Source organism: Simochromis diagramma, unplaced genomic scaffold, assembly GCF_900408965.1.
Source record: "Simochromis diagramma unplaced genomic scaffold, fSimDia1.1 OVJJ01000205.1, whole genome shotgun sequence".
Lineage (NCBI taxonomy): Eukaryota > Metazoa > Chordata > Actinopteri > Cichliformes > Cichlidae > Simochromis > Simochromis diagramma.
In genome coordinates this window covers 3672839-3695323 of record NW_024386782.1, presented here as the reverse complement: position 1 = coordinate 3695323, position 22485 = coordinate 3672839, and the positions used below count along the sequence as shown (strand labels likewise).

Below are 22485 nucleotides of genomic sequence, written 5' to 3'. Positions count from 1 at the left end.
CCACTGATCATGCCACCTACTGTCATTGTTGTCATGTCCACATCCATGATAGAAACTGCTTCTCATGTCTTATCTCACTTTTGCTGACATGCTGTGAGATTCTTGATAGAATCTGAGAACACAACAAAAAGATCCGGAAGATTGAAACTGGCAAAGATGGCTAAATGCTGATTAGACATTTCCATGGAAACATGCCAGTATAAACATCTTAGCAATCTCATAGTTTCTGGTTTGTGTTATCCTGTATGCTGACACCAACTTTGCTTTAGTATTGTAGCTCCATCTTCTGGATTGATGTGTCACACATGTTTTACGATACATAATGATCACCACTAGATAGCACCGTTTTCAACTGTTTTAGTGTCCAACAGAATAAAGTGCAGCAGTGGGTCTTAATTAAATATGACAGCATCAAACAATTCAACATTTGATATATAATAAAATACACGTTTTCATATTTATTACTAGTAAGTTAACTTGTCGATTACTTTGAATAGTTTAGATTTCAAGGGTGCACTGGTCAACACTGTTATCTCACAGCTTCAAATCTCCTGGTTATTCTGGGTCTTTCTGTGTGGAGGTTCCATATTCTACATTTGCAAAGACATGCATGTGAAGTTAGCTGGTGATTTTAAATTAGCTGTAGTTATGAAGGTGACAGTTGGCGGTTGTCTGTGTCAGGCCTGCAATGGAGTGGCATAGGCTCCAGGCCCCCCGTGACCCTGAGTCGCATAAGAGGTTTCAGTTTAATTTCAGGCACTTGTGTTGGAAGGTGACTGATTTGCATTTCCGCTTAATTTCAAAGATCTGATGACATCAAAATAGGAGTCAATACATGACACAACGAAAAGCTTTTATTTATAAACCATGACTTTGTGCATAGGGTGCCTTTAGGGTCACTTTAAACCACACCAACTGTAAATTGTAAACTGTAAATTCTAATTGTAACTCTCAAGCGTATATTTATTTATTTTCTTCTCATTTGTATATCTATGTATTAGCTTGCTTTGCACTGATGTAACTGATGTAACTAAAGTTTACTTTGACTTTGACTTGACTTGTATCTTACTGTAGGGTGTAATCAGTGTTTACTATTTCTATGTGGATATTTGTCCATTTGACCATCTTCTGGAACTTCTCAAAAGCTTATCTGTCTTGGTTGGCTGATCTAATTAAACTACTGTATTGGTAAATACTCGGGTAACTGAAGTTGAGCTTCAGTTACCCGAGTAACTATTAATTATTCTGATTAATAAAGTATTCTGATGATTCATTCAAGTGATTTATTTCTGTGCAAATCTTCACAGCCAGAAACTGATTTGAGCCGATCTTAAGTCTAGTCCCCTTAATGCAAATGATAATCCCACTAAATGCTGGTGTGCAAAATATAAATGGCATCCAAGCAACAAACTCTGACTTCCTCAGAGGTGAAACACAAGGAGAAGTCCTGCTGTTTAATATACAAAAAATGAAATGCTTATTAATGTGTCAGTGTGTCATAATTACACAAAGCTACTGCAGTGATATTGGAGGCATTACAGGCTTAGTATTAAGATAACAGAAGCCTGAGAGCTTGTTCAAGTGTGCTAACCCAAACAAACACACTTGGCTAAATTTGCATTCCCAGCTAATAGAGGTAGCTGAAGAGAGGACAAAACAAAAATGCATTGTGGGTGAAAATAAAGCTGTACACAGTCCCACTTTCTACTGGTTTTGCACCTCTGCCTTTGGTATGAAAAGAATCTCAGCTGTGGGTTTGAGCAGCCCGACTGTCATCCTAATGCAAATGATCATCGTACTAATTACAACAGCTGATGTGAAAGGATGAAATGGCATCCCAGCAACAAATACTGACATCATCAGAGGTTAAAACACCCATGAAACACAAGTAGAAGTCCTGCTGTTTCGTATCATCTAAAAATATAATGCTTATTACTGTGTCGGTTTATAATGCACAAACCTACTGCAGTGATTAGGGAGTATTACAAGTTTATTATTAAATTAAACTAAATCCAGGATCCTGCTTCAGTGCACGACTCCAAACAGCTCGTGTTTGTTCTTCTATTTAATTGATTTTTAGCACCCAGTCTCGGAGTCTTGGAGTGACTCTTTCAGCTGTGGGCTTGCGTACGAACACTGCACCCTGTCACGGTGACAAATCTCTCATCCCTTGGCTGGAGCGATGGAGTCTACACATTGTCAGAAGTCACAGATACAACTGGACTGGACTGAGTTACACAGCCAAATATAACAGACTGCTGCTTCCCTCAACCACTTCCATACTTTCTACGTGCTGTTTGTGTCTCGTTTATAGACATGTTTGTACAGAACCCTCATAGATCAAGAGAGCTGATATGTTTACTCTGGCTGACAAATCGGTTTGTCTCACTCTGAGTCAATGCATCACCCAGGTGTTACATTTGATTGTACAGGTATTCCCACCGTAAATCCTTTGAGTAGTATATGTTCTTTATTGTGTCATCAAACAGAGTACATGAAGCACAACTGCTTTTGTAAGTAAAATGAGTCCACCATTATGACAAATCCATGACATCAGCCATTTAAGACTTCTAAAAGAGTGCTAGTTTGTGTCCTTTGTGGTACTGCTCATGTAAACTCTAATCTGTTCCACCATTCCCATAGCTTTGTGATTTATACTTAGCAGGACTTTGACTCTACTCCCAAGGCGATACTGTGGCTTTTGGGGGAGTTTTTACCATACAAGGAGAAGAGGAGTTTAGCTGGGTTTCCTGTGGGAGGGTTCTGATTTCTCTCACTCCACTTCTGATTCTCTCTCTCTCTCTCTCTCTCTGATATCTCCTGTCCTATCTCTTTCTGTTCCCCTGCACAGGTTCTGCTCCAAACCTGCTTTCTCATCACAAGAAACCATGAACAGCGTCCTGAATATCTTTTAGTGAAAGATCTTCCAAATTCCCTGATTGCAAACGTGAATGCAATTGTGTAACTGTAACACTTTGTGCAACTGGCATTCTGACACACCAAATAAGGTGCACAGTCACTACCAACACTGAAAGTAATGATGTAAGCTTGTGTTAACTCCAGGATCTCGAAGCTATCAAACTGCCACCACGTTTGTAAACCTCTGCCTAAAAAGGCTCCTGCGTGCTCACATCCTGCTGGTCTCTTACTCAGAACGCAAAGAAAAGATTGAAATTCCTACAACCGTATTCCATCAACTTTCCTCAACGTTACCCTGGAAAAGCCCAAAAGGCCAACTCAAAACTAAAAAAAAGAAAAACAAACACAGCAGACAGTTTTTTGTTTGACAGATTTCTTTATCCAGTCTTAACCAGCTCTAACTTCAGCTTTGTGATCACACCTTTTTTTGGTTCATGTGGGCCCAAAATTACCGAACACACAAAGGAGCTCTGTTCCTTCAGCATACCTGGAATAATGTACATTCTGGTAACACACGGCTTTCCCCAGACAGCAATTCTCCTCAAACTCAGATGGCCTGAAACACAGACTCTCAGGTTTATACAATGCTGTCTTTACCAGAGCTTGGCCAAAATAGTGTCTGTATAAAGACCAATAACAACCAAGATGATGCATGCTGCAGCTGCGTCAGTGCAACGTGAACAACAAGAGATGCATTAGTCCAAGTTTATCTTGAGATGTCACTTAAATGGCCACGGCAAGACGCACCGTTCTTCGAGTTTGTGTGTAATCTTTATTTTTAGCCAGGGCAGCTGGCACAGAAGGGCTGAAAGAAAGCAGACAGGCTTATATGCGCCTCCCAGTTACTAAAGCCATATCCATGTTTTCTTTTGTTTTTCTTTGCCTTTCCTGGGGAGTTTTTAATTTTTCACTTAATAATCTACAAATAATGTGCAATTAAGTAAAAACAAAAACAAAACATTTCTTTTAAAGATCTCATAAGTGCATAAGTGCACCAAATTCCTGGAATCCGTCTTGAGTTATATCTCCCAGTCAACTTTTTTATTTAGTGCGCTTTACAAATTGGAGAAAACAGATCTAAGTACAGATCTGTCAAACCAATAGTAATTAAGAGGATCTTAATTGCACTGGACCTGTGGTTTATGTCTGTGTATCCTGACTGCAATGCTGTGGCTGCCTGGCGTGGATCACATGCAGACAGCTCTTTCCCCCAAATTTTCTTTGGCTGGATCATTTTCCATACAGCCCTTTTTCATTCAGCGCTAGAATGAAAACTATGTCCCTTTCTAACCAACTCTGGTATTAACATCAATTTGAACATTCCTAAGTAAGAACACAGGCATATAGATAGACCAAAGAGAGGCGAGAAGCCGCAAAAATTATTAATGTGAACAATTTCCCTTTTGAAGTTTGTGAGTTCTTGGTCATTCTCCTGCTTTTTATCTGCGTAAAAATCCAAACAAGGATATAAGCTGGTCAATGCTGAAATGGCTACACCATGCTGTCCCTCCAAAGAGCATTTGAGAGGTGAAGTTTAGATTAGGGATGGGGTGGGGGCAACAGTAAGTTCTAGAGGAGCCAAAGTGGGGAGTGGCGAAAGGGGTAACCGGTGGGAAAGGGCTGTCACTGGGGACTAGGGCTGTCTCCAAACCTCCTGTCAAGTTTAAATCACATACAGCTCCACCGACTCTCAGTCTGCATCCTCCTCTCCTGTGCTCGCTCACTCCGAGCTCCCTCCTCTCTGCATCTGCCAGTTGCGCTCCCTGTCAACCTTGTGAGGGCTCCTGTGAGGCGTCTTCCTCTGAACATCTGCAGCAGCTTTTCCCCGTAACGAACTACAAAACTTCATTTTCTAAAGATCTCAAGACGCTGACACCCAAAAGTCACCATGGAGGCCATCAAGAAGAAGATGCAGATGCTGAAGCTGGACAAGGAGAACGCCATCGACAGGGCGGAACAGGCCGAGACCGACAAGAAGGAGGCGGAAGATAAAAGCAAGCAGGTGACGCGTGGCTCATGAGTTTAATGTTTAATACAGGAATATTAAAATGTCACAGCATATTTACAACAAATGCATCACACATGCATAAATTCATTTTAATAATTACTTTTTTTCCAAAATATGGGGAATCTTCTTTGTCAAAAAATGTGGACATTTTCAATATCAGGATTATATATCTAAATGTATCTGTGAAGTTACTCATACCAGTTGAATTACAACATCATTATGTCATTGTGTTGTTGTTTTTTCACTTTTTCTATAATAGTTTTTTTTATAGTTTTTGATTTATTTTTATTGCTAAAGTTCAGTCATAATCTCAAATACTAAATAAGAACACCAAAGCACAATTTACAGATTGCTGATATATTTCTCAGCAGGACTAAATGCTGAATCACAGGGATCAGTTGATACTGAGCTCCTTGTTCTGCAGTAGGAGACGGTGGAGGATATCCACAGAGATGGCTGTGACAAGAGCTAGGCTTATTATCCGAACTGAATCAAAGGAAAATCTGCCAGGTTAAAACAAACCTATAGAATATCACGGTCTGACTCTGGCAGCATCCTACTCAGAAGTGAAGTTTGTATAATATAAAACCTCATAAATTTCTGTGCCCCCATATTTGGCGCTGCAGCGCTCAAGCCACAGACAGGATGATGTATCCCAGCCAAACTTAATGACAGTGTACTTTAATTTCATACAAACAAAATAGAATCTGGAGATGCAATAGGATATCTGAGGTTTCTAAATAGAGGCAATTATCACACAGTGGGAGATGGTGTCCTCATTAACGTGGTATGAAAGGAATGTTAGAGAGCAGCAAGTTAGAGAGACTCGGACAAAGCCAGGATGAAGGATCGAGCAAGTGGAAAGTGTAAATATCCACTCTCTGGTAGCTAATGCCATAACAACTCCCTCAGAGAGCACAGGGAGCATCAGTTGTCACTGGCACTGAACATATGGACCCTCAGCATGTCTTCAGGAGCAAAGAACAGTCAGCATGAAATCCTAGAAGATTATGCAGAGCTCTTTAGTTTGTTGGGATGGCTGCAGCTCAAATAGTGCTAAGAGATGCTTTCTTTGCTATTCTTGGCATGATGAGTAGACTTTCAGAGTGCAGTTAGGCTGACGAAAGGCCCTGAAAATACACAAAACTGCATGCAAAATTAACATCTATTACACACAACATCAGGCACAGACTCCGGCGGCAATTAAAGGATTGGGCCACCCAGACTCTGCAGCTATGTGTCTTTTCAGAGGGAACGTCCTAGTTACCTCACATAATCTACAGGCTTCATGGTGAATGTTTGACTCTGGAGCTTTTTAAGTGGAAAGAATAACCCTGATTAAAATAACAGCACACATGTATTTGTTGAGAGGAGCTAGCTGTAGTCCAAAATCATGCACCCACTACATATTTTCACCTCCTTATCTTCAAGTGAAATTCATCTTTCTGAAATACATCAGGATTACCCCAAAATAACATTTAAGTGATCTGTAAAAGATCTATCGCCCACTACTGCTTTCTGTCATATACCAGAATTTCATCATATTCACTTTAACTGAACAAAAATCTATATTTGATTCCTGACTTTCTCTCACATCTGCCTTTTCTCAGCTGGAGGATGAGCTGCTCGCTCTGCAGAAGAAACTGAAGGGAACAGAAGATGAACTGGACAAGTACTCTGAGGCCCTGAAGGATGCTCAGGAGAAACTGGAACTGTCGGAGAAGAAGGCCACAGACGTGAGTTCACCACCAAGACGCCATCGGAAAGGCATTATTACAGTGGAACCCCACAGCTTTTAAAATATCAGTATCAAATACTTCATATGGACTGAAATAGATATCACTCTATGAGAGGGGAAAAGGGGACCAGTAACATGGACACACATTCCTCTCTGTCAAAGCTGGTTTAAACAAAATCATTGGCTAAAGTGCTTGACTCAGATGAAGAGTTGCCTCTTCTGCTTACATAACCCAAAAAAGGAAATGTCTGGACTCGCCCAATAGTTTAGTGCAGCTCGGTTGTTTCTAAAGTGCAAAATATGAACGTGAAGTGATTAAATCACTGACGGCCATACATACAATAATACATATTGAAATAGGATAGGAATAAAAGAAGACATGAAAGGTTGTTACTTTAAAGAACTGCCTTCAGATTAATTTTTTTAAAAAAAATCCACCCCAATGTAAACTAATAACCCAGAAATCCTGAATTGATTATCTTGCATCTTCTAACCCAGACCGTGGAGATAATCACAGAGTTATTGGTGGTTCACTGAAGTCTGTAGCTGAGCTATTTCTCAAGCACAGACACAACTTGGCCAGCCTGTTACCGACCAAAGAATTTCAGGAATGCAGCCTAAGCAAACAGAGAACCCCGTACTGCAGTTTCTAATGAAATCAATGCTTTGGCCTTTTTTGGGGCTGAGATGTTATTCTCTCCTCAGTCTGGCCTTTACAGTAACATACCTAGGCAGTGTGCAATGCTGAATGACTGCCGACCTTTGGAGACCATCTACATTTATGTCATGTATTTATTGCTTAAACATATCCTTTCCAGGAAAATGATGGGAATCTAACTGGGGATTATGCCTTATCACAAACAAAATAAATCCGGACACAGACTTGGCTTAGTTTGCTTTTGGGAGTGAATCATGACCAATATAATAATATTGATCTGACACTGGGAATGAAGAGAGTGGTTTTGAAGGTGGCTCGTGGAGATTCTCTTCCCTTCAAGTCTGTGAAGTTTTCAGGAGGATTTGGAAAGTGTTTCAGCTTCACAAAGCAGGTAAAAACTGAGCTGAAGTACGTGAGACGACCTCAAAGGTTAGAGGTGATAACAGATGATTTTATTCCTCTGATGGTTTATCAGGTGGCCACAAATACTTTTTAGCTTCTTTCATACATATAAATGTAGTAAAAGAACGAAAACGTGAGGGGGAGGAAGAGTAGGAGGCAAATGGGGGCGATGAAGAAATGTGTCGCCACCCGATGGCTGCAGGTCATGTCTGCAACCAAATCAATTTACATTCCACGCCACTGCAGGTCAACAACCCCTAGTGAAAAGGATTATTACGGCCCCACCCCACCCTTGACCCTCCTCCTCCTCCACTAGAAGTAAATCTTTGGACTTTTGATTCCGGTTCTTTGATACAGTTTACAACCTGCTCCTCTCTCCTTCACCATCCCCCACTGACATTTACTTTCCTTCCTTTTCTCTCTCAGACAACCAAATCCAATCACACGATGATCCCTTAGACGTGATTCACGCTTTATCTAACAGCAGACAAATAACTCTGACAGTGCACTTCCTCTGTCTTCAGTCCGAGCAGTTGCAACACCTTCACTTTGCCATATAAGTCCACAATAGAAAACCCTGGCCCCCAAAAAAGTGACTTTACACACCTCCTCTGTGGAGAAAAAAAAACGTCCCACATTCCCCTCCTAAATCCTGTGATGTCATCTGAGACAGGCTTCTTCACATGATTGGAGGATCTCGTCATAAATTTCCTGAAAACTCCCAGCCCTTTTTTTCCGCCGTCCCAGCACCGCACCTCCCTGATTTCCTGCCCGAGAAAAGATTTCCACAGAGCCTGCAACTTTGAGGCGAATTCATAACTTAAGTGTCTCGATTGCCGGTTCAGACGAATCCCCGTTTAAAGAAACCAAACAGTCGGAATTATGGAAGCCGTGAAGAAGAAAATCCAAGCCCTCCAGCAGCAAGTTGATGAGGCAGAAGATCGCGCACTGGCGGTACAAAAGGAGCTGGAAACTGAACGGGAACTGCGCGAAAAAGTGAGATCAGTTTGTATTTAGTCCAACTTGAAGGGAACTTCTTTTACTTTTTGTCTTGATCTGTAATCCCAGCAAACCGGTTGAGCATCTTCACTGTAATCTGGGACTGAAGCGTTTACGCACTCCTGAGAGCTGGACTTGCAAAGTAGCGGTAATAATAACGCACCTAACGCGCGAAATAAAAACCGAAACCTCTGTATACAGATTACAGTAAAAAAAAATAAATCTGTAGTTATTTTCTATACAGTCGTTACAGAGACAAGTTGAAACATCGCTGTGTCGACATTCCTCTGCAGACTTTTGTTCGGCTGTGTTATCTAACTCCAGCCCGCCCCATATATCTACCAAAACACCAAGAAATGCTGCAAGAGTCCCCGGTGTTTCATTAACTGTCAGTGTGGTCGTTTGACTGTAAAGAAAATGTAAAATTGAAGGTTTTTAAAGGGTACAATCTTACAGTTACACTTCTTGTCAATCATTCAAAACTTATTCTTTTTTTTTCTCCCTCCCTTCGCCCTTTGAGCTTTTTGATTGAATAACAGCTGACACACCGTCCATCTGAAAAGGTGCCCGGAATCCTCCTTCCTGTTCCTCTTGAGCCTCTGCACAGGAAGGAGAGCGCAGGCATGGTTATCTGCGCTATCAGTGCTGTGGGAAACAGGCTGAGGAGAAGAAAGCTGGTGTCCCCCAAACATGCTTTGGTTTACACTACGAAAGAGAAGACAGCTGTAAAATATCAGATGCCAGCATGTTTTAAAAAAAAAAAGCTGTCACTGCGTTATCCTGTGTCAGCATATTAGTAAAGCAGTTAGCCAGGCTGCAAAGTCCACAACTCATCAAAGTCACTAAGGCTGAAAAAGAAAATGAAACGGAGACATGCAAGGACCTGATCTTGACATCTTCCTAAAGCCATGAATGAAAGGGGGGGGAAATAATAGCGTAGCTTCAAAATAGATGAATGGATAAGCAGTTTTTAGCATTGAGCGTAAGTGGTAACCTTCCTGTTTTGGCTGCATTCATGTTTCCTTCCTGACCTGTGACCTCCCTATCTCTCTCAATCTGTGGCTACAGGCTGAGGGCGAAGTAGCATCGCTGAACCGCAGGATCCAGCTGGTGGAGGAGGAGTTGGACCGTGCTCAGGAGAGACTGGGCACAGCCCTGCAGAAGCTGGAGGAGGCCGAGAAGGCCGCAGATGAGAGCGAAAGGTGAAAATCAGCATAGATCTGTAGATTCAGATGTATTTGTTACTGCTGTGAGTCACTGTGTGTTTTAATGTTAAGTGAAAGTTCTACACAGCCCACCATCTTGAAGTTAACTATCACGAGCATTTGCTGTTACCATGCAGGCTTCAGCCTATTTCATGTGGCACAAAAAAAAACTGAGCAAGCACACAAGTGAACTGGCTGAAATCACCCTCACTTGCTCATTTTCATTGGCTGGGAGTAGTGAGGGAAGCCTATTGGAATGTGTTGTTCATTCTCTCAGAGTGGAAATAAAGTTTGCTTGACTTAAAAAAAAAGAAAAGAAAAAAAAAGAGTAAAATAAATGAAAGCAATACTTTGTAAAACTTTGTAAAGTTTGAAGTTTTCAAGGAAACATCAAAAACAGCAATAGCACAAAAACTAGAGGCTTAAACAGAACAGTAAGGTAAATGGCCCGTGGCCCATCGGAACTGAAGCAGGAAGGCTTGATAACAGAACTGTATACAGAGCCATACAAGTCACAGTGTGATACAAAGATAGAGAATCCCATTAGTGCAGTGAATAGATGCCATTGCCTGTCAGTGAAATTTGACAGGTAAAAAATAACTGTTGGAAATGCAAAGTTGGTGGTTACTGAGTTAAGTCGGCTTTTAGTGAGTCTCCCAGATAACCTCTGCAATGTCGAGTGTCTTTATGGTCTTGTTGGACTAAATGTTCGGCATCGTTTCCATCTTTAGAGGCATGAAGGTGATTGAGAACAGAGCCATGAAAGACGAGGAGAAGATGGAGATCCAGGAGATGCAGCTCAAAGAAGCCAAACACATTGCCGAGGAAGCCGACCGCAAATACGAGGAGGTATGAACGGACGGATTGTATTTATTTTTTTGTGAGATGTCGCTTCAGCTGATGTTCAACTGTGATTTCGTTCCAGGTCGCCCGTAAACTGGTCATCCTCGAGGGTGAGCTGGAGAGGGCAGAAGAGAGGGCAGAAATTGCAGAACTGTAAGGAGAAATTCAGCGCAGTTATTCTCACCACAATATGTGAATTTTAAATATATTCTAAGCAAGTTATTGGGGAAAAAAAACATCTTTTCTTTCTTTCAGTAAGTGCGGTGACCTGGAAGAAGAGCTTAAGAATGTTACCAACAACCTCAAGTCTCTAGAGGCTCAGTCTGAGAAGGTAAGCTCACTATCATAAAACACCTTCACACATCCACACTCATCACTGTCACCCAATACAGCCACTCAACAGGATCGGCAGGACATTAAGTGCCTTTGTTTCGTGCTCACATTCACTATTTGCATCCTCATCTTGACTACCATCACCTAAAAAATAGGGGAAGTACCCTGATCATCCTAAAATGGCGCAAACAAAGTTGTTTGCTTTTCTTTGTCTGCATAGTACTCTGAGAAAGAAGACAAATACGAGGAGGAGATTAAAGTCCTGAATGACAGACTTAAAGAGGTAAATTCATTCCCTCTGCTTAAGCTGAACCTGTGTTTTCTGAGGTAAGCTTTGCATATATATTTCAATGTGTTTACTGTTTGAAAAAGGCGGAAACCCGTGCAGAATTCGCAGAAAGGACAGTGGCTAAGCTGGAAAAGACCATAGATGACTTAGAAGGTACGCTTTCTTTCAGCCCTCATATTCTACCCTACACTCCTTCTTGTAATAAATCTTTAACTTTCTGCTCTGATTTCTCTCTTTTTCCGATTTCCCCTTCATGGCCTGCACACTTTTTCCTCTCAACCTCCTGTGTCCTGCTTACTCTCTGCCTTTTGACCTGCAGATGAACTGTACACTCAGAAGCTGAAATTCAAGGCTATCAGCGAGGAGCTGGATCATGCCCTCAATGATATGAACACCTTGTAAACCCTGCACTCTGCCGACTTTGCATCTTTAGAAGCACTTTGTCTCTTTTATTCCTTTGCATTCAGAGTTCCCTTCTCCTTCTTTTTGCATTAAACTGAAGCTTAATAAAGACCTTTTTCTCTTTTACACTGCCTTCTGTCATTCACTGCAATCTCCTCTTCATCACTTTGCAGCTGTTTCTGCATTTTTCTCACTATGAGGCTAACAATTTTACAGTTACCTGACAAACAGTTATATTATATATTTCCTGCTGCTTTTCATTACAGAGAACCTATCACACGCAAAAGAAGAAAACATAGGAATGCACCAAGTCCTGGACCAAACACTGCAGGAGCTCAGTAGCTTGTAAAATGCCAAGAAGAACATCAAATAAGTAAAAAAAAAAAGAAAATAAAAACAAACAACTTTGTAAAAGATATTTTCTACATGCCATCCATTTTTTTTTGCAATTTCACTCTTAATTTGTAAAACACATGTAGCCCTTTTATGTATTTATGGTCCTTTTTGTTCCTTTTCCTTTTTTAAAAAAAATGGTTTTGGGTCCACATGATTTCAGTATTGGTGCTAGGAATTGGGTTGTAGACCAAACTCTGTGCACAAATAAAACCGATGATGACGACGGTGTTAGTGCTGCTGCTGATGTTTTGTGTCATGTCTGCGAGCCAGTTTCAACACACATCTATAAACCGTTCCAGGGAAAAGAGCTCACCCTTCAGTTTACATGTGCTGACATGCACACTGTCCTCTGTGCTAAGACAGCAGCTTTTTTTTTTTTTTTTTGCAGATACTGAATCTCTTCTTTCACAACAGTAGTGCCACTGAGTGCTATAATCAAGAAATGGCACAACCGCATGAGGTTAATATTAAAGATGTTATCAGAGTATAAGTGCGTCCTCAAAATTCTTATCGAGCTTCTTGTGACTGTGAGCTTTAAAATAAACAGTTCCAGTTGCTTTATGCTGTACAGTAAAGATAATTACTGACTGAGCAATAAAAGAAAAGTTAAAGACTACGTCCTCAACATTAAACCTCAACATTGTGCAACAATTACTCACTATTAGAAACACGATCCAACTCTGCATCAACACTTATTGGCTTCAGCACAAAGTGTTGCAAAATCGTGTGGGTCTTGTTAACAGACCATGACAGAGGCCAGGCAGTAAAGAAGGCTGTGTGATCTGATGGAAAGTTTTGGAACCAACAGTTTTCGAGACGCTTCAAAATGCATTAACACAAAAAAGTCCTACAATTCAGTTAGATTTAAAAAAAAGCAACAAAAAAAAACCTTCACAACAACGAGATTAGTGTTCACTATCAATCAATCAAATCCTTATTTCAAACACATCAAGTGTTAAGACACATAAAAACAAATGAAAATGAACTCAAATAAAACCATTATATTGATTCAAAAGAGTGGTCAATTCAAAAAATTGACCACTTCCCGTTCAAAAAAGGAGTAGGAGGAAGCAAATGCTTATTAATTCCTACCACTATAGCTCATCATTTATCTGTTTTAATCATATAGTCTAATGTATACATATATGTTATAAATAAATATACCTATCTAATACACAGTCCCTCGTTACATGTATATATATCTTTATAAATGGATCTATAATTCTTTTTACTACACCTATCAAAAAAATTATAATATGTCATTGAATACAATTAGACCTTCTTAATGTACAATATAATATTTAACACCACTATGCATTAACGTTATTAATATAAAAATAAGGCTCCTTAAGACATGGATGCACAAAAATTAAATGCGCTACTTTAAATGCAACTTTTACTTTAAACAGCTATTAAAAAAGATAAATCAGGTAAAATAATTATTGTTGTTTTGTAATAATTTAGTTGTTTTGCCTTTCATCTTTACAGTTTCCTTTTTCACTTTTACTCTACTTTCCAACCTCATTAGAAGTCCTAACTGACCCTTTTTTAGGCTGTGGTAATTTGCATTTCATTTTTTTTCTTTTGTTGAATTGTAATTCAAATGGAAGTTGCTTTTTTAATTAATGAACACAAATTTCCCTTGATTTCCAAGTATACCGAAATGTAAGAAACAATGTAATCCTGTAGTAGTAGTATTAATGTCAGTGAATGCTTTAAGTTGAAGCTGACAGCAACTCAAATAACCACTCATTGCAACCAAGGTATGCAGAGTAGCACCAGACATCAAGTCTTGAAGCAGATGGGCTACAGCAGCATAGGACCACAACAGGTGCCTCTCCTGTCAGCTAAGGATGGGAAACTGAGGATACAGTTTACACAGGCTCACCAAAACTGGACAACAGACAACTGGGAAAGTATTGCCTGCCATTGTTTGAATGCCAACCCTGCCTGTCTAGGTTGCTGGTGTTGCTGTCCGTGTCCATCCATTAATGCCGTGTCAATCCCTTAATTTGTGTACCCAGCTGGATAATACATCATGTCACAAAGCTCAGATCATCTCAAACTGTTTTTTTGGATATGACAATAAGTTCACTGTATTCAAATGGCCTCCACAGTCCTCAGCTCTCAATCTGGGTAGAGCAATTTGGGTTGTAGTGGAACCCAAAGATGGAGATTTACGTCATGAATCTGTAGCTGACAAATCTGCAGCAACTTTGTGAATTTGAACCAAAATCTCTGGGGAATGTTTGGAGCACATTGCTAAATCTATGCAGTGAAGAATGAAAGCAATTCAAAAAGCAAAAAAGAGACCCAAACTGGCCCTAGCAGGTGTTCATAATAAAATGGCAAGAACAAAACTTTATATTGAATTAAGGCTATAGTTATACAGTAGAGTAACAAGTACAGTAGATTTAAAAAAAAAAAAAAAAAAAAAAAAAAAAAGCATAAAGTAGCACAGGTTAAATAAGTCACAATTTTAACCTGGTCTACCTTAAGTAAGCCAACAATCTAAAAGCCTCACGGTCACAGTCTGAAACGCTGTTGAATTCCGGGCCAGCAGGGGGCGTCATTCCAGCTCATTTACATTGCTTCTTTGCCGGGCGGGATTTCCGCAATAATATCAAGTATGGCGAAAACATACGACTATCTGTTTAAATTACTGTTAATCGGAGACTCTGGTGTCGGGAAGACCTGTGTCCTGTTCAGGTTTTCGGAAGACGCCTTCAATTCAACGTTTATCTCAACTATAGGTGAGTATTTGGGGGGGAAACAAAAACCGAGTCATTCTCTGTTTACAATACGTCAATGGGCTTCCTCGGTGAGGCCGTCTACTTGCTGGATTTCAGCAGAAGGAACTAGTTTCTCTTTTACATTGATATAGGCAGAATGTGTATTTGCTAAAGTAGCAGAAGTACGATTGACTAGTTAATTCAGTGTAGTGAAGTGAAGCACTGATAACCTTTGTTTGTGCGTGTGGCGCATGTTTAAGCAGAAATGTTTTGTTGTATAATAACCTGATGCCGGGTTGCTAACCAAGACGGTTAGCCGAGTAGCACATTAGCCGTTTGGCTCCGTCTACATTCTTGGAAGACATACGAAACACGGATATTTGGTGTAATGGTTGTTTATTATCATATTCCTGTAGCTTATTGGCAGCCCGTAGGTGTTATTTTTCTTGCTGAAAAAGTAGACTTAGCCAATGTTGACAGCTAGAGCCGAGCTACTTAAGCTATCGTTATGATTTGACATTCATGTTGGGTTTTTATTTTAATCGCAGGCATTGATTTCAAGATTAGGACAATAGAGCTTGACGGCAAGAAGATAAAGTTACAAATATGGTAAGTTTAATGCTGGACATGTGACATAATTTTGTCGACAATGTTTTGTATTTGTCATTGTTTTAATTTAGTTTTAATACACATTTAGTGTTGGTTGATTTTTTTTCAAATAATTATTTTCAGTATTTTACACTATGTATATACACTTTACAAGCTCTAGTTTAATACTTGAGTTCACTGCTTATGTGCTTCTTATATATTATCAGTCATAAGAATCACAGATGTAATCATTTTTAAAATTAATGTGTTTTAACCACTACCACTTTTTCCATGAGTGGACATTACATTGCATGGTTTGCAATGGATAATATGCCTCCACCTCACCCTATCTCTAGCATCCTCATTTTCTGCTACACCAAACCCCTTTTATGACCTTCACTAGATCCATTAATCTTCTCTGAGGTCTTCCTCTTTTCCTCCTGACTAACAGCTCTATATTTAACATGCTTTGCCCAATTTCAACTATTCCTCCAGTGCACATGGCCAAACCGTTTCCTTTTTTGTCTTTGTAATAGTGTGTTCTAGTTAAAGTTGGCAGATGGAATTTACATCTGAACTGTTCCCTCAAGTCAGATTTTGAGCTCGGAAAGTTGGAGGAGCCTCAGAAAAACCAGGCTTAACAATTCAAGATGGCAACCACGAACAGTAGTAAAATTGTAATACTCATAGTCTGCACCGCCACTGTTGTGTATTTGTGACTCGCTAAATTAGAACACTGACCAGGTTGTATCCATGAACCTGCTACAGCAGCAGCTCTACTTTGATAAGTAGCTAAACAAATCCTGTTGTTGCTCCAACTTGACTACTGGAGCATGCTCAGCTCAGGATTTACATCTCTCTTGATGCAAATGAAGTGCAGCATAACTTTGTCTCTAAACTGCTCAAATCTGAGCTGTCTCTCTGATGTAGTCATTTATAAACCTGTTCCTCAAGATCACTTTCAGCTCTGCCACCTCCAGCTTTGCCTCCTGTGTTTTTGCTAGTGACATCATCCTCAAACCATTGTTCTTGTATAAACTTTCCCTTTCACTAATGCCACTATGCTTCTGTTACAAATCACCCCAACACTCATCTCCACCCACTCCACCTTGCCTAAACGCTCGTCTTCATCTCTCTCATAAACTGTCCAGTGTTTTGGATGGTTCACCCCAGGTGTTTCAACTTATCCAGCTTTACTACCTCTGCTCTTCACTGTTATGTTATGTCCTCCTCTCATTCACACATGTATTCTATCTTGCTTCAGTGACTTGCAATCCTTTTCTCTTCACTGCATACCTCCACCTTTCCAAGTTCTCTTTGGCTTCCTCCCAACTCTCACTACAGATCACAGTGTTGTCTGTGAACATTATAGTCTACAGAGACTTCAGATAGGAGTGTATGTAGAATAAAAGAAATACATTTTAATGTCATTTACACAAAAAATAAAGCCACATAACTTCCAGACTTTAATAAAGAGGGCTAAAGTCAGTTATTAGCAGACCACCTGTTAGGCTTTTTGCTTCAGTGTAGTGCCATATTTGGCTTCTACCGTTAATGTTACCTGGCTAGCTAGGAGTACCCAATTGTAATCCTAGCTAGCATAATTTAAATTTGACAAATATTGTAAGGTTGCAGATATTAGTATTAAAGCTTGTTTATGTTGAAGAAAGTTTTGTGTCCCGAGATGTTTTCCTTGAATTTATTATTTGTTACATTAATGCACTGTTGCAGACTTAATACAGTTACCCACAAGCACTACACAGTAGTAATATACTGTATGCTGGTGTTTTACTCCTGTACCAATGAAGAGGTATTTAAAAAGCCCGTTACATGTATGTTGGATGTGTTTATACACTGCCAGCTCTATATCAGCCTGTTCAACTAGCGAGTTTAAGATAACTGTTTCATCAGTTTTAATATACATTTAGTATATTAGCTGTCATGCTTGATATTAGTTAGAAATTTGTGTTAACTTTTCTAATAATTTCCACAAACATTCAATTTGATATTTTGTCCTTAAGCTTTCAGATAACTAATGATGTTTTTTCTTTAGGGATACAGCTGGTCAGGAACGCTTCCGGACAATCACGACAGCCTACTACAGAGGTGCAATGGTGGGTATCTTCACATGCTGACAGACAGATGTGATTTACATCCTCTTTCCTGTTGAAGGTGCAGCTTCACCTGCATTTATTTATGATTGTACTGCTCTTTACAGGGCATCATGCTCGTCTACGACATCACAAACGAAAAATCCTTTGAAAATATCAAGAACTGGATAAGGAATATAGAAGAGGTACATTCTGGTCCAAATATAAACTCATCCACTTATGTTCTACCCATCAAAAGTCTGTATGGTATCATGTACCAGTTTTAAAATTCAAACTCTTCTAATCCAGCATGCGTCAGCGGACGTTGAGAAGATGGTCCTTGGCAACAAATGTGACATCAATGACAAACGGCAGGTGTCCAAAGAGATGGGGGAAAAGGTGAGAAGCTTGACAGATGCAATGTCTCACATAATCTTCTCCAAAGAGTTATTTTCATGTAGTCACACAGTGAGCTCTCCCTGTGGGTAGGAATGGTTGGCTGTTCTTGCAGTTTCAGGTTCACCAGCACAAACACACAGTGAAACTGAGAGGAGAGAAGAGAAACTAGTGTTTCTGCCACTGTAAAGTTACATTAAGATCTAGTTTAAAATCAGTCCAACAGAAAGACATGTTATCATTCTGTTTTCTCGCGTCTGTGTGCATTCACATCAGGGATATCCATGATTTTACAAAAGTGTTTCTTCCTTGTTTTTATTATTGCCTGGTTGGATTTAATGCACTTTTACTACCTGTAGGTGGCAGTAAAACATCTGCTAGGTTTTAAACGACAGGGTGCACTACTAAGTACCATGTGCCAGACTGAGGTTATATGTCGCTGTAATATGCAAAGCCAATCATTATTACAGCCATCAAAGGGTCTTTTATGGATTAAATGCATATAACAAATGGAAACGAGGTAAAGCTAGCATGGTGAAAAGTCTGACACAGCTGTTTATAGTCATTTAAAAGCAGTTTCCAACTATTGGAAAATAGGCGACTTGTTCCTAGTTAATGTTAAATAGCGTGCTTGCTTGAAATGCCCATCCTTAATACACATGCATCTGAGTTAGTGTTGGTTACATGCAGGGGTTACTGTAAGTACATTTTATATAAATTTACTTCATTAATGGAAACCAACAAGTAGCTGGTGATACTCTGTGTCATTTCCACCTAGATCATCAGTCGAGGGGGAATCTTAGTCATTATTGCAATGTTAAAGTAATATGCTTTGAATAAAAGTGTCAGCAGAATTTTTTTAAAGCTTTATTTATTTGTTTATTTATTTCAGCTTGCACTAGAGTATGGAATAAAGTTCATGGAGACCAGTGCAAAGTCCAACATCAACGTGGAAAATGTAAGCACTTTGTCAGCTAGAACACATGGCACAGTTAATTTGATACATCATGTAAACATTCAGTTCAGTTTTATTTATATGGCGCTAAATCACAACAGTATTTGCCTCCAGAAAAACCCCAAAACATGTCACCTGCTTATGTCTAATATTGATGTCATCTTTCGTGGTTAGAAAGCGAAGCTCCCATATGCACAAAATTAAGAACCTTGTTGGTGATAACTGGACTTTTCGTCCCAAAGCCAGTTGCGCCAAATGGCTGCCCCTCGCTGACCTGTTTCTGCTGGAGGTTTCTTCCTGTTAGAAGGGAGTTTTTCCTTCCCACTGTTACCAAGTGCTTGCTCAAAAGAGGTCGTTTGATTTTTTTGGGGTTTCTCTCTATTATTTTTGTGTCTTCACCCTATAATATAAGCACCTTGAGGCGACTGTTGTTGTTACTGTTTGGCACTATATAAATAAAATTGAATCTAATTGAACCTTGTGACTATTAGGTCCAGCTGCCTTAAATTCTTGAGTTGAATTTACAGTAGATGAAGATTAGAATTTTGAAAGCATGCTTTTCTGTTTCACAGGCGTTTTTGACGCTGGCCAGAGACATCAAATCAAAAATGGACACAAAATTGGTAAGGCTAAAACTGTGAGGAAAATGATCAGCAGCTCTTGTGGCTCTCTTTATGGAACGTTTTTGCGTTTTTCCAGCTTGTGGAAAACTGTGCAGCAGATGACAGTGTTTTGACTTGTCTTTTGTTTTTCTTTGTTGTTTTTGCTGCAGGAGGGCAACACACCGCAAGGAAGCAGTCAGGGCGTAAAGATCTCAGAGCCTCAGAAAAAGACCAGCTTCTTCCGCTGTAGCCTACTCTGAGGACTGAGGCCTTTCATACTGACTGGACATAAATAGACTGTTCTTGCTCTTAGCACTTCCTCCCCCTTTCTCTCCAGCTATGGTCAGTCCTAAAAGCCCACGTAAGCCATTATATTGTCAGTAAATGGAGGACTTCCCCTCCTTGCTTCCTCTTCTGAAAGCTTCCAGAGTTTCATCTTTTCCATTTTAAGGATAAATGTTGACTTCATGAGTCACGGTGCTCTGCTGGTTGGAGGACTCAGCCAGGAGCATTATCCAGATGTTCAATTTAACACAAAGGAATGGGCTCTTACTCCAGAGTTAGTCTCTTCATTATCCTCACTCACTCATTCACACAACCGGTAGCAGAACCAGGGATGAGAAGTCATTAATAGTTTGTGGACTGGATTACAAATGTGATATATTTAGATCTATTTTTAATAGCACTCTTTCCCTTTTTTTTATGTGACAAATTTCAACCAGAGGCCGATGAGCTTGAAATGCTGTGAAACAGAGCTGTACAGGTTTCCTTTTCACTGTCAGTCAAGGATCAGACAGAATGAGCTGAGAGCACTGCTCTTGTTGTCCTTGACAATCATTTTTTTGTCACTGAAAATGATTACTCCACCATTGGTGCATACTCCTCCTTTCAGTGAGTGATGAAGAGGAATATATTATCTTAAACTACAGTTTAGGTTTTTGTCATTCTAATGATGAAAATTCAAATACTCTGTTTAGGAACATTTCTTGATGTAGCAAATGACCAGTCTTAAATTTGTAATAATAGGATTACTGTGACAATGAGACCTTAATTTATAGTTTGAAATCACAGCCTGTTTGAAGCCACTAAAGATGTCCTAAAATAATCAGTTTATTGTCACATGAGGCAGAAAAGCAGCAATCTCATTTATTTGAGATGCTGCACTTATTGGTATTTATCTTGAAAAATGACTTTTTAAACGATTTATTATTGAAGTTTGTTTCTCTCCTTTGGTCTGTCGCCTCAGCTCTTCTTTAAAATAGATTGATGTCTGAATTTTTCCTGTCAGCTCTTAGTCGCAGTTAAGCTGAATGACGTCTCTGGTTGTTTGATGAGCAGTTAAAATCACTTGAAGTTTCACACTGTAAGCCCCTTCTGCCCCTTCCCTGCTGTCATGCAGCTCTCCTTGCACTTTACCAGTAAATTGTGGTTTGTGTGTAGTCTGTGCCAAGTGATAGTTTTGCAATACAGTACAGCTATAAATTTCTTTTGCTCCTTTTGAGTCTTGGTAATATAAAGGACATATATTACCAACATTTTACAACACCCAAAGGACTTGATCTCCTCTGGTAGTTCACAGCTAGCAGTCCACTGCCCTGTTATTAGTTCTCTTAAAAACGTTTCCTTCCTCAGACTGTAAGTTATTTCAGCATATATCTGCGTGTAAAAGATAAAAGTCTTTCAGCCTCTCTTTTTTATACTACTGTGCTTGCCAACCCGTAGTTTAAAAGTAATATTTTATGAGTTTACATAGAGATGGCTTGAATTAAGCTAAAGATGGCCCTGTTTGGGGTATTCTGCATCCTTTTACAGGTTTGTTTTTCCCCATTGTGGACATTAGATCTGACAGCTAGGTGGCGCCAGAAGCACACTGTGCATCTTAGGTAACTGCCAAACTTCAAATATGAATCAGTATTTTATTAGAGACAGCTAATCTGGGGAGTGTGATGCAATTATGTACACTCCACCTGTGTTGAGCTTAGATGTGGATTCTCAGTCTGTTTCCATTGTTTCTATGTTTATGTCAGTCTTAAAATCAAGTTCCTACATGCACAGTATTGAGGGACAATATGTTTCATGCACCTTTTGTAATATCAGATAATTTGGGACCTCATGAATACCATGGCCATTTGTCTTAACCACTAGTAATCTATTCTGTCATAGGTGAGCTATGCATTGTGAATCTCGGACCTGTGCGTGTGTGTAATGTACTTTTTTTCAGACATACCTACAGAGCTGTACGGTTGAATGTATGGGCTTTTTGTTATTTTTGTTTTGTGTCAGTCACTGAGCCAAAAAGAGAGGACACGCTCTGTTTATTTAAAGCTGCATTGGTGCATCAGTGCAGGTGAAATTTAGCACAGTGGGGTACTGTTGAGCGGGAAGAGAGCGGGTGTCGAACTGTGAAGACGGCACCGTTTTGTTCGAGCTTTAAGTCATAAACAGAAACATAGGGAGCAAACTTTTATGGGACTCGAGCTGTATAATTTTTTTTCTGAAATATGATACTTCCTCTTTGATTTTGTTTTTAAGTCATATCTTTTGTTTTCTTGAAATGTTTCCCTTTTTACAGCCATATTTTATTCCATTAGTGTGAAGTACACAGGGACAATAATACGAAAAATCAACAAAACATTGTAAATATCACTAAAAAGTAGGTCTGCTTAAATTGTACTGTACTTTCTAAACCCATATAAAATGTATCTACAATTTTGTAGATATGTGAACTTTTGATTTAATAAAATAAGGTTATAAAACTAACCTTGTGCCTTTCAATTCAGTGGCTTTATTGGCTGGATGTCACAGGAAACTATCAGTTTACCCACTGACTGCTTTCATGACAAATGGCTCTCCTATTATTGGCTCACTGGAATATTCTGGCGTGTTTATTGTTTATTGTCCAGTGTAACTGAACCCCTTTTGATACAAGA

At 39.6% G+C, this 22485-nt stretch overlaps 2 protein-coding genes across 5 annotated transcripts; both read left to right on the top strand.

Annotated features, from left to right (window-relative positions):
* Window positions 1–4575: 4575 nt before the first annotated feature.
* Window positions 4576–12423, top strand: LOC120724592 (tropomyosin alpha-1 chain-like). Of its 4 annotated transcripts, none has more exons than XM_040016869.1 (9): window positions 4576–4921; window positions 6538–6663; window positions 9793–9926; window positions 10661–10778; window positions 10855–10925; window positions 11028–11103; window positions 11326–11388; window positions 11478–11547; window positions 11714–11922. In XM_040016869.1, exons 1-9 carry the CDS (start codon window positions 4808–4810, stop codon window positions 11794–11796), a joined length of 855 nt encoding a protein of 284 aa, XP_039872803.1. In that variant the 5' UTR covers window positions 4576–4807; the 3' UTR covers window positions 11797–11922. The 4 variants fall into 4 exon arrangements, with proteins under 4 accessions (XP_039872803.1, XP_039872793.1, XP_039872810.1 ...); XM_040016859.1 differs by lacking the exon at window positions 11714–11922 and adding an exon at window positions 12063–12423 and having other exon boundaries at window positions 4577–4921; XM_040016876.1 differs by lacking the exons at window positions 4576–4921; window positions 6538–6663; window positions 11714–11922 and adding exons at window positions 8448–8721; window positions 12063–12423.
* A 2235-nt stretch (window positions 12424–14658) lies between these two features.
* On the top strand, window positions 14659–22315 carry LOC120724609 (ras-related protein Rab-8A-like). Its single transcript, XM_040016890.1, has 8 exons — window positions 14659–14945; window positions 15473–15533; window positions 17566–17626; window positions 17731–17808; window positions 17912–18001; window positions 18891–18956; window positions 19526–19576; window positions 19726–22315. The coding sequence occupies exons 1-8, from the start codon at window positions 14822–14824 to the stop codon at window positions 19813–19815; spliced, it is 621 nt and encodes a 206-aa protein (XP_039872824.1). The 5' UTR covers window positions 14659–14821; the 3' UTR covers window positions 19816–22315.
* Window positions 22316–22485: the final 170 nt, after the last annotated feature.

What these genes read in the sequence shown, in the direction of transcription:
- LOC120724592 (XM_040016859.1), top strand. Translation starts at nt 4,808, where the DNA reads ATGGAGGCCATCAAGAAGAAGATGCAGATGCTGAAGCTGGACAAGGAG. An exon ending in AGGGCAGAAATTGCAGAACT is followed by an intron (nt 10,926 to 11,027) that starts GTAAGGAGAAAT and finishes TCTTTCTTTCAG; the next exon opens with TAAGTGCGGTGACCTGGAAG. An exon ending in GACCATAGATGACTTAGAAG is followed by an intron (nt 11,548 to 12,062) that starts GTACGCTTTCTT and finishes TTTTCATTACAG; the next exon opens with AGAACCTATCACACGCAAAA.
- LOC120724609 (XM_040016890.1), top strand. Translation starts at nt 14,822, where the DNA reads ATGGCGAAAACATACGACTATCTGTTTAAATTACTGTTAATCGGAGAC. An exon ending in GGATAAGGAATATAGAAGAG is followed by an intron (nt 17,809 to 17,911) that starts GTACATTCTGGT and finishes CTTCTAATCCAG; the next exon opens with CATGCGTCAGCGGACGTTGA. An exon ending in CCAAAGAGATGGGGGAAAAG is followed by an intron (nt 18,002 to 18,890) that starts GTGAGAAGCTTG and finishes TATTTATTTCAG; the next exon opens with CTTGCACTAGAGTATGGAAT.